The 12054-nt window shown below is 38.3% G+C and overlaps 1 protein-coding gene across 4 annotated transcripts; it reads right to left on the bottom strand.

Annotated features, from left to right (window-relative positions):
• Positions 1 to 1305: 1305 nt before the first annotated feature.
• CCDC126 (coiled-coil domain containing 126) lies at positions 1306 to 9369 on the bottom strand. Of its 4 annotated transcripts, none has more exons than XM_070727962.1 (4): positions 9287 to 9369; positions 8972 to 9176; positions 6922 to 7137; positions 1306 to 4101 (listed from the first exon to the last, which is right to left on the bottom strand). In XM_070727962.1, exon 4 carries the CDS (start codon positions 3413 to 3415, stop codon positions 2396 to 2398), a length of 1020 nt encoding a protein of 339 aa, XP_070584063.1. In that variant the 5' UTR covers positions 3416 to 4101; positions 6922 to 7137; positions 8972 to 9176; positions 9287 to 9369; the 3' UTR covers positions 1306 to 2395. The 4 variants fall into 4 exon arrangements, with proteins under 4 accessions (XP_070584063.1, XP_070584065.1, XP_070584062.1 ...); XM_070727964.1 differs by lacking the exon at positions 9287 to 9369 and adding an exon at positions 4833 to 5211 and having other exon boundaries at positions 8972 to 9279; XM_070727961.1 differs by lacking the exon at positions 9287 to 9369 and having other exon boundaries at positions 8972 to 9279.
• Between the last annotated feature and the right edge of the window lie 2685 nt (positions 9370 to 12054).

Genomic DNA, 12054 nt, shown 5'->3' with positions numbered 1-12054 from the left:
CATATTACTAACTTTAAAACTGGTGATACATTTAGCAACTGTAGCTAGAAAGGTTGTAAAATGGAGCAAGTGCAATATGCTGCAGTGTCCTACTGGTCAATGACTACTTCAGCTTCAACCGCAACAACACAAGAGCACACAACAGATTCAAATTTAATACGAACCACTCCAAACTTGACTGTAAAAAATATGATTTCAACAATCGAGTTATCGAAGCGTGGAACTCATTGCCGGACTCAATTGTGTCAACCCCTAACCCCCAACATTTCTCCCTTAGATTCTCCATGATTGACCTTTCCAGGTTCCTAAGAGGTAAGGGGCGTACATAAGTGCACTGGTGTGCCTTTCGTCCCCTGTCCAATTGTCTTTCCTTTCTCTCACTTATCATATATATTTTCTTTCTGTCGTATATCCTCTCCTCTAAGTTCACTTTACCCTTATATATATTACTACATGTCTATTTTTCTTCCTATGTATTTGTGTATTGGACAAATGAATAAATAAACAAATAAGTCATTTGAGTGTCCAGATGTCAGCAACCCTTTGGGCTCTGGAGCACATGGCTCTTTGATTCCTCCCCTGCAGCTTCCTGCTGACCTAGTCACATGGCCTAGTCTTTGTCCAGAGATACTGGCCAAAGCTAGCCGTAGTTGATGCCAATAACGCTAACAGAAGGACTGGCAAAGTGGGAATAGGACCTAGACAGGTACAACAGAAAGTGGGATAGGCCTGCAGCTGAGCAAGCATGAGCCATGGTGGTGGCTTCCCCAAAAGACAACCTTCCGTCTCATCATGCAATCTCCTGGCCAGCTGTTGAGAGTCTGGGAGGGTATGCACAAGTGGTGATATCCTCCTCAAGTGAGCAACCAGGCTCGGCCAAAGCACAGCGAACATGCATTGTATGGGCAGGTTGACAGGCTAATCTTTGGCCAGAGTGCTTCAGCTTTCTCCGAGCCTGATCCCTGGGGTGGGCATTCAATGTTTGGCAGGGCCAGCCCCTTTTTCGGCTGCCCTGAACTTTTATACTCCTCCAGCTGAACAGGGCCACTGGTGGCATTGATTGAAAAGTGTCCTCTGGGTTACACATCTGCCATGAGAGATCTAATGTCACCTGAGGATGCTTTGCAGTCAATGCCACCGGCAGCATCGCTCCATTCACTTAGAGGGTAAGCGCATGCACACATGCAAGAGAGAGATAAATGAGAGAAAAGGGGAGAAAAACAAAGAAAAATGAGAAAATGGTGGAGAAAATGAGAGATTAAAACTTTTGAAAAAGTAAGTTAAAAGATTAATAGGGACTCATAGCATGGTCATATATTTTATTTAACCTTTCCAGATGTTACAGTCGTGTGAAAAGGAAATAATTTGTAACTGTATTATGTAGAACCACAAATCTTGTTCTTTTTCTAAATATTTTTAAACCATATAGCATATTCTAAGCAAAAATAGCAGAACAATCCTTTTACAAATCATTTTATATAACTGGCACTTCATTTTGTAATTTATGATGCAGAATATAGACTGTACTATAGAGCACCTTCGCCACAATTCTCCACCATAAGGCTAACATGGATATAAGGCAATGTTGACCTCTCTGCTCCCATTTAAAGTTCATTTGAAAAGATCCTGGTTATAAACCCAGCTATTACTGCTTCACGAGAATTGTGTGCATAACAGACTACTGCTTTAGCATAGATTTTCAGTAAACATCAAAATGCCTCGCCTCCAATAATCTATTTATTTATTTATTTATTGGATTTGTATGCCGCCCCTGTCCGCAGAGTTCAACCCACTCCTCTTGTTTTTATTTCAGTAGTAACTTAAGATACAGTATGCCCCATGTATCATTGGCTGTAAAATATATTGAATAGGAAAGCAATGAATAAGAAGCTAATAGTGTTCAACATCCAATTAATGTGACTCCATCACAGGTTATATCTTCAATTACTAAATACATGTATTAAATGTTTCTGGAATAGCTATATACAGTACAATATTTTAATCAACTGCTCTAATTCTGTAGCAAAATTACACTTTGGCACACATTGCTACTTAAAATTTTCTCAAGTGTACTATTTTTAAAACATTCTTTCTCAAGCTATTTCACAGTGCAAAAAGAAGACACTCTTTGGACCACCATCTTTGAGATGGAACAAATTTCAATGGGAACAAAAAAACTGCCTAGTAATTTTAAAATATTTAACCTATCTATACTTAACACCGCTCACTTTAAAGGCATTCCTTCTTCACTGTGGATTAGTAAACCAGTTCATAAAATCAAGCCTATTTCATATTTAAATTTATTTAGATATTAAATCTATACCTTTTCTGTAACTATAATAGAATTTTCTACTTGATTTGTATAATACTAAACTTTTCTATTCAATATCTTTAATTAATGTGAGTTAAGTTTCCTTTCAAAATGAGGCATCTCCATATCCAGCAAAAGATCAGTCCAAATGCTCAGACCTTGGACTTCAAAGTTCCCATCCTGGGCCTTGAGCTGTCTTAGCCAAGTCTGGACTGCACTGGCCAGAGGCTCTGACTCCTGGTAAAGGCAACAGACACGGTCCTGCATTTCCTCCCAAGATACTTCATTTTCTTTTAGACCACTAGTTTGCCATTTCCCATGCAGAGGATCATAACTGAAGCAGTTTCCCAAGGCTGAGAGGAAACTCAAATAGGAAGCAAGTAATTCAGAGTAATGGGCACAAAGTGAAGCCAAACATCTTGGAGACAAAAAGCGGCAGAAGGACAAGAGACGAGCTGGGTCTCCGAACAGCAACCAAGGGAGGAGAAACACCTTGGCCTCCATTTCCCAACCAGGTTCCATCAATGCCGCAGCCACAACTCTGTACAGCATGGAACTACAGGGCAAACAGTCTAACAAGGCTGAGGAAGATGGATCTTGGTTCCCATCACCATCTCTTTCACCTTGTAGCTGTGAAAGTAGCATCTGAGCCTGGACTCTCACTGGCAGTCCTTCCCATTGATCAATACCAGCTGTTCTTTTTATAGGAGATTCCAAGAAACCAAGAAGTTGAGAGGCAGCTCTACGTCTTGCCAATAGATTGATGAAAGGCTCTGCTCTACCAGTTGCTGGGATCAAGAAGCTACAGAAAAGGCTGTGACGGGTGGTAGAAGATAATGCTGGATTTTCCAGTAGTGCCAAACCCAGAAGTTCTGGGCAGTGCTTCAAGTGTCTTAACCTGACTAAACCTCTTTTTTTTAGCTGTTGCTTAAAAGCTTTCCGGAGGGTTGGTTGAGCTCGAAGACGGCTGTAAAGTTGATGAAAGGAGTGCCCCCTATTTAGAGCTCGTGTTAGAGTTGTGGGATCCCAATTTTGTACCATTTGTGAGTTGGAAGCTGCCAAAAGGGTGGGCAGCTGTTTGGTTTGTAAGAGCAGCCTCTCCATGAGGCAGAGAGCAAAATACCTTGTTACTGTTAAATGGCAACCTCAGAAGAAAATGTTTTCTTTTGCTAAGAGATCCTTCCCTAGAAATATTGTTCGGTTTATGATTGCTCTAAGATTTGGTTTTCATATAGAAAATTTCTGCTGGTTGGTTTGTTGCTGTAGGTATTGTTTACAATTCATTCCATAAATTTCTTCATTTTTTCTTCCTATTGTTAGATTTCTTTTTTGTTTTTGGTGGTGGTGTTGCGAGGGAATTTTCTGGGTAGCTGGATCTTTGTGTGTGTGTATCTGTCTGTGTGTGTACTTACCTTCCTACAAAAGTTTTATTACCCATACACCTTTTCCAGTTACAGCACAATGTTGCTTTATGAAGCAACACAAATATTTTTAGATAAAAAAATTGGGTCTCTATGTGTTCATTTTTTTCTGCTGAACTGGATATAGACTGCCTTTAGTCAACTATTTGCTTCTCTCCTGAAACTGCTCCACTTGTGCAAAGTATTTTGACTATTATCTTATATTGTGTGCTGCAATTACTCGTTTGCTTGTAGTTGATGGCATTAAGTTCCCATTTGTAGTATTTGTTGCTGAACCATTTACAACCATATAATCAACCTTGTTTTCCAGTTTGACCAAGCGTTGCAAGATGTGATCTAGAAGAACGGCAATTGTTCTTTTCAAATCAGCTGGGGGGGGGGGGAGAAAAGTACATTCAGAAAGTTAGACTGAATTGCGCAGGCAAAATCTCAAGAGTTATTTTCTCATTGTTTTTCTGGGTATAACTTTTACTGTATCTGTTTAATGTAATTGAAAAATATGCAAACTTTTTTAATGTACTGTTTATATTCAGTTTTTCAGTTTTAATTTTTTTCTCTGCTTTTCTTAAACAAATTAAATAAATGCTATACTCCTTAGAGTACAACACTCTAAACTTTCATTTGTAACAAAAATACTAAATGTACCATATAAATTTAGAGTTGTCTAAATAAACAATTTCTTATCTAATATACAGTACCTCTGTAAACCTTCATAACAATACACTGAAAGTCATTCATTATAATAATCAGTAAAACAATTGTATTTGAATTTCTTCAAATCCTCCATTGTTTTAAAAGTTCTGAAAATTTTATATTTATAGTATTAGACAAATACCTATATTATTCAAAGCAAAATGTTTCCATACATACCATATCCAATGCCAGTATATCAGCTCTTTAATATTAAAACCAGGAATATTTCTTACAAAATGAAAACTATTATACAGTATGTCCCACTTCAGTAGAACATTGAATATATATCAAACGTAAGTTCCACTTTATAAATATAAAAACTTCTTATGCTACTTTTACATAATATTGCTTTATATATTTTAAAACACTAAAGGGAGGACGAATTTACAGAGATTATATAGGCTTACCATATCCCGCCATTGCAACTCCATTATCACCATTTATTACATTCTTGTTTTCTTCTGCTAGGGCTCTAACGTATTTTTTACTTAAGTCAAGAATTTGTTCACGCAATTCAGCACTGCTCTGTTGTCTTGGATGCTGAAAGGTGTAGCGCAGTAACATTATGCCCCAGATAAAACCAAAAACTAGCAACAATAAGCTCAATTTTTGGGACACATTTTTTCTAGAAAATGCAAAAACCATTTCTGAGCAGGCTAAATATGTCAGTAGAAGGTAGTAAGTGTGAAGTCACAGTATCTTCAAGGTAAGTTGTTTTGTAAAACATCTTCACAGGATGCTTGGTCTTCGGGGGAGACTATTTTGTCTAATTTTTCCATTTGTTTCCTGAAATTTTTTATCAAAAAACTTGTGTCAAAATTGTTTATTTTTTGTAAACTACAGTATTAATTTGGAATGTGTTATATAATTTAGAGCATTATTATTGAAACCCTGTAAAATGACTGCTGAGAATACAGTCAATATAAGAACAAAAATCTAGTAACTTTCCAAATTATAACTGTATACAATAGCAATACATTCATGAATTGGAAATCCCTGGTAAAAATACCCTTTCAGCGCTGAACTGGTTAGTGTCTTTGTGTAAATTTTAATCTCTCTAATTCAGCTTTACATCTGTGCTATGAGAATGGTTCCATTATTAACAACAATTCCAATTCCATTATCTAAAAAGATTGCTACATTGATTAAATGCTAACTATATTAGAAAAAGCATCAGCAGTAAGGTGAAAAGTCATTTCATCAGCCCTGTAGATAAACTATTAAGCTTTTTTTTTGTCTTTAAACTATACCTTGCTGATAAATTATAATATGAAATCCTAAGCAATTATGTCTAAATTTTCTATGGTGTCTTTTAAATTGAAAGTTTGCTATCCATGACTGTCATTTCTTTCCCCCACCTCGCATTCTGCTTTCTGAACAGATAGACAAAAGTGCTTTAATGTTAGTCTTCACTTAACAGCCATTCATTCAGCAACCATTTGAAATTACAAGAGTGCTGAATAAATGATAGTAATGACTGGCTGCCTAAAATATAACATTTGTTACACTCTTGTGGTCTCATGATCTAAATTTGTGTGTTTGGCAGTCCACTCATATTTTTGTTTGCAATGTGCACATCAATGTGTACATCAATTGCTTGTCTCCCCTGACCTTTGCTCTTTTGGCCATCCTGTACTTGCCACCATCTCTACCAGGTTGCCCCAACTGATTTTGCCATCTTTTCCTTCCTGCTGCTGAAGAGGTACTGTATGTCTGACTAAGGCAGCTGCTGGTCTTTTACAATGTCTCCCCAGAACTAGCAACTCCTCAGCCAGGTGCACCTGATCAATAGCTGAAGGAAGATGGCAATGGTCATCTGAGGATGGCAGACAATTCAGCAGAGTGCAGGGCAGGTAAAAGGGCAGAGGTGGAGGAGGTAGCGGTTGGAGAGATTTAAAGAAGAGGTCAGGATGGAATGAAAGGAGTAACATGAGATCTTCAGCTAAAAATTGCAACCAGGAGTATAGGAATTGCTGCTGCTAAGCAGTGTAATAATAGGATGTTTCACTGAACAACTGTTTTGCTTAGGGATGTACATTTTGATCCCAATAAGAGTTGTTAAACAAGGGCTACCTGTAAACCATGTGCAAGTGAGAAATTTGTGACTTCCCTAAAGGTTTTGTATTTCAAACCCCAAAACCTCAGGGAGCTTGATTAACAGTGAGAAAAGCTGCATCCAGACACTGAGAACAGGGGTGTCAAACCGCTCACATTGCAGACCTTATCGTGACATTTGGCTTTTTTTTTTGCCTTTATGGAGCCAGAGTGGGCTCTGCCTGCATGGGTTGTATCTGGTCCAAAAGCCACCAATTTGAAAGGCCTGCTTTAGAACAAGCCCCATTAGAAAAAATAACAACCCAGAACTACTTATGTAAGAATTGCAGCTAACCAGTGTTTTATCTGACAGTTTTCAACTGCAGATTAATATTGCATATTGCAAAGGTTGCATATTGCCAACACATAAAATATGTACTTTTCAAGATAATAAACACCTACCATTTTATAATCCTGCTGCTGTAGTTGGAGCTATCCTCAATAACCAATATTCCAAGACAACATTTGCATCCATACTCAGCTCAATATCATTTTGAGTAATCACAAGGACTATTTAATCACAAGGACTATTTGGTCTAATGCAGTTCTTCTTTTCCAGAATTAAGAGTACCACATTTTGCTGGTCAAATGATAAGCACTTAGGAGAGGGAGAAACATCTGAGGAAAAAGAATGTTTAAAAATATTAAAAACTTGTTCAAATTATTATTGTTATAAATGTAGGCATGAGAAGAAATTTTAAAAGGCATGTTGGCACGTCAAGCATGGATTTTTATAATCCCCAAAAGTGGCACACGGACTCCTCTCTGTAGTCACTCAAGCCATTGACCAGCTCAGCTCCACCGCACATTGGCCCATGCCCCCCTCTGGCCAGCTGATTTTCAGATCAGACACAAGCATGCTAGCTCCTAACTTTCTGCAGCCAGTATTTTCCCAGATCTCTGGAGATTCCACTCCCAATGCTGTTTGGGCACACAAGGCTTTTCCTCCCTCCCAGCTCCATTTGGGTAAAGGAGGCTTCCCCCCCACCTCCTAGCTCCATTTGGGGAAAGGAAGCTCTTCCGCCCCCATTTGGGGAAAGGAGACTTTCCCCATCCCAGTCTTCCCCTCTCCCAGCTCTGTTTGGGGAAAGGAGGCATCTCCCTCCTCCCAGGTCTGCTTAGGGATGGGAGGTTATCCCCTTCCCACCACTGTTTGGCATGGGAGGCCAAAACGGGGGGAGGGGGGGAGTGTAGGGGGCAGGATGAGAGGGGGGGTAGCATTATAGGTGTGGGCATTCACTCATGTGCGCACACACACTTTAGGCATCCAAGGGAAAAAAGGTTCGCATCACTGCCCTAGTATAATCAGGAAGATATCAAAGATGCCAAAACATAAAAAATCAGATATTCCAAACCGTCCAAACCCCAATCAATGTTCCCTCTATTTTTTCCCGGTGTGGGTGGAAAATTATAGTGTCTGAGCAGCAGTCCCTTTGAGACTGGGCGGCATAGATAGATAGATAGATAGATAGATAGATAGATAGATAGATAGATAGATAGATAATAAATAAATAAATAAATTTTCATGCCTGAGCGCCTGATTTTTTTTCACAGATGTCACTCAAGACAACTTATTGCGTAATTATTTGGGGCTCGGTGCTGGGGCAGAATAAGGTCCCTTCCCACTATGTTATTCTGTTATTTTATATTTCAATTAATATCATTATCCTCTTAGAAATCCAGATAGGCTGTCATGCCTAATCCTCCTTATACATTCTTCTTAAAAGAAACAAAAAGCCTTTATACAACTTTTTCCTAATTAATAGGAGAAAAAAAATTCCCTTCTCTTTTATTAAAAGAAATTAATAATAAACCAAAACCAAAATCTATTACTATTAAAACTAAAACAACCAGCAAAACCAAAAACACAACTATTAAAATCTGCAACGTTAGTGTCCATCTAAGTTCACATGTCCCATTGAGATCATAAAAGTAATTACATAAAAATGTAATTTATAAAATTACATATTTTTAATGAAGTTAAACTCAAGTACAGTACTGTACTTATACAACATAATGCTTTTAAAAATGTTACCATATAAAATTAATTCTACCAGGAGGAAAAGGTCTTTTAAAAAAAAATCAATCCTGTTCACTATCTGTACTTATTTATTTCAAAATCTGCAATATAGATAAGTTGTAGGAAGCTTGACTGAAGGCACAAGATGGTTCAAGGAGCAAGGAAGTTAAATACTAATACAGTACCTTATTTTCAGGAAAGCTATTAAAAAAACAATCTTTACAAGGCATAAAGAATAAGCAAAATCTCTATGGTGCTTAACAAAACAAAGACCAAAACAAAGATTGTGTATGTTCACCCACGTGACTGTCATATAGCTTAACCGCGATTTACTTAACCCCCGTATTGAACCAAAAACTAGAGGCACGAATTGAGTTCGCGCCAGGCGCTAGGTTAGAACTTTGCTTGCCGTTTTTGTGTATGTCAACATACCTCCGTACACATCCCGAATTGTGCCTTAGAAAGACAGATATTTTTCACCAAGCGACTCACACAAATCCATTCGTCGCCTCTCAGTTGTTTTTTCTCTTTACGGCGCAGGAAAAGCTGGCAGCGGGCAGTCACCAAAACCCCGTCCGCCCTTCCGGCACTCGATCTCTTTCTTCCCTTTCCTCAGAATCAGATGTATTCTTTAAACCTAAATGCAAGCGATAAATTGCCACCGAACCTCACGCATCCTGCCAGCGGTACCACACAGAGAGGAAGCGTCCCTACACCCCGGCATAAATTTCAGTCAGAACCTCCTACCTGCGCAGTGCATAGAGAAAACAGCAATTGAATCATATCCAGGCCGCACTTCCGGCTGCTGGTGAAAAGAGGGTAAAATTACCATATGCTGAGTGGAGCAAAAGAAAGGAACGGAAGCCTCATGTTTGAAATGCTGATTTTTGCTCCTAATTTTAAAACTACCTTGATTTATTATTGTGCATTATTTTTTCTAGTACACTTACTGAATTTACAATGAATTCTAACTTAGTTTCATTTTTTTTAATTTTTAGCTATTTTTATCTATTTTTATCTTTTCAGTATTTATTTATTTATTTAGTCAAGTAAGTATTGATAGTATACAAAGATAACAATGTTTATATACACGATATTGATAATAGTAGAGAAACATCTAATAATAGAGAAATATTAGAACAGGGATGGTAGACACGTGGTGTACCCCTTTTCAACGGTATGTGAGGTTACAAATAAAACACTTCAAAACTGGACAGAGTTATCTAAAAAGATAAACAGCTCGAGGACTCTGGTTGTGTATGTTCAAACACATGATTATTATAGCTTAATAGAATAGAATAGAATAGAATTTTATTGGCCAATTGTGATTGGACACACAAGGTCTTGGTGCATATGCTCTCAGCGTACATAAAAGATAAAGATACATTTGTCAAGAATCCTGTGGTACAACACTAAATGATTGTCATAGGGGTCAAATAAGCAATGAAGAAACAATATTAATAAAAATCTTAGGATACAAGCAACAAGTTACAGTCATACAGTCCTAAGTGGGAGGAAAAGGATGATAGGAATGATGAGAAAAACTAGTAGAATAGAAGTGCAGATTTAGTAGAAAGTCTGACAGTGTTGAGGGAATTATTTGTTTAGTAGAGTGATTTATTTAGTAGAATTTTATAAATTGATTACCTGGGCCAAAGTAAACATACCTAGACATACATCAAAGGGGGTTCCTGAACCCTTTAATTTATATACAATATAGATAATTTATATATAAATTATATTAATAAAATATTTTATTATAGATTCACCAAGAGCATCAACATTACCAATGAGATGGATGAAGGTATTTTCTTCTAAAATAGGTTTTAATCAATACCTCTTTAGCCATGCTGGCCAGAAGTTACTATGGGTGTGTGAGGATCCTAATTAAGATCAAGGCTATGAGCAATAACCCAAACTATCCTTATTTACCGGGTATATACCAAGGTGTTCTGATAAATATTCTTGGTAATAATAACAACAACAATAATAATAGTCTTGATTATTGCCACATGCTTTACATGGGTCTACCCTTGAAAAGTGTTCGGAGACTGCAAATAATACAGAATGTTGCTACAAGAACCGTCATGGGTGCACCTCGGTACACTCATATAACACCTATGCTCTGCGAGCTGCATTGGTTACCGATTGGTCTCTGATCACAGTTCAAGGTGTTGGTTATTATCTATAATATGGCTTAGGGACAGACTTACATGGCTTATTATCTTACATGGCTTAGGGACAGGCTATTTACGGGAACTATTTACGGGAGAGGGGCGGCATACAAATCCAATAAATAAATAAACATCTCCTGCCATATACCTCCCAGACACCAATAATATCACACAGGGTTGGCCTTCTCCAGGTCCCATTAACTATGCAATGCAAGTTAGCAGGGCCATGGGGAGGACCTTCTCTGTGGCTGCCCTGGCTCTATGGAACCAACTGCCCCCCAATATCTGTACTGCTCCTGCCCTGCTGGCCTTCCGAAAGGCTACGAAGACTTGGCTTTACCGGCAGGCCTGGGGGCCATGAATTGTACATCTTTCATGGACAAATCGTATTGAATGATATATATGTTTTGATTGGATTGCTGAATTGTGGGTTTTAACTGGGGTTATTGTTTTAATTTTTACTTGACTTCTTTTTATTAACTGGTTTTTTTTATATTGTTTGTAAGCTGTCCTGAGTCATTCAGGATTGGGTGGCATAGAAAGAAAGAAGGAAGGAAGGAAGGAAGGAGAGAGAGAGAGAGAAAGAAAGAAAGAAAGAAAGGTATCTAGGTTTTCCAGCAACTACATGTAATCCTCAACTTACAACCACAATTGAGACTCAAAATTTCTGTTGTTAAGTGTGTTTCACTCCATTTTATGACTCTTGCTACAGTTGATAAGTGAATCACTGTAACTGATGTTAGTTGCCAGTTGTTAAGTGAATCTGACTTCCCCCATTGACTTTCTTGTCCGGTAACAAAAGGTGATCCCATGATTTTCAGGCATAGCAACAGTAGTGGATTGCTACCTGTAGGGTTGAGGATGGTGCACCGGTAGCAAACAGTGTGTTGCATACACAGCTTCATTCTCTTGCATGCATACACATGCATCCCAGCATATTTTTGCTTTGTGCGCATGCGCAGAAGCAAAATCTTGTGAGGGGACCTGCACCAATGAGATTTTGGCAAATTTTTGCTTTTGCGTATGCATGGGAGCTAAAAAATCGCCAAAAACTGGTACATGCACACATCCCCTCAGGAGATCTCAGCACAATTTTGCTTCCTGCACATGTGCAGAAGCAAAAGCATGCTGTGACACGCACACAAATGCACGCAAGAGAACTGAAGCTGTGCGCACACCACACCGGTAGTGGCAGCAATGGCACTGTGCCTCTGCATAGCAAGTCTTAAATATGACCCAGTTCCAAGCATCTGAATTATGATCGCATAATCATGGGGATGCCGCATAGGTCATAAGTGTCAAAAAATATTCATGTCACATTTTTCAATGCTAGTGTAATTT

Source organism: Erythrolamprus reginae, chromosome Z (genome assembly GCF_031021105.1).
Source record: "Erythrolamprus reginae isolate rEryReg1 chromosome Z, rEryReg1.hap1, whole genome shotgun sequence".
NCBI lineage: Eukaryota > Metazoa > Chordata > Lepidosauria > Squamata > Dipsadidae > Erythrolamprus > Erythrolamprus reginae.
The sequence above is the reverse complement of the archived record's forward strand: the minus strand, read 5'-3'. Positions and strand labels throughout refer to the sequence as shown.

Coding starts and splice junctions, on each gene's coding strand:
- CCDC126 (XM_070727962.1), bottom strand. CDS start 3,415: ATGGAGAGGCTGCTCTTACAAACCAAACAGCTGCCCACCCTTTTGGCA.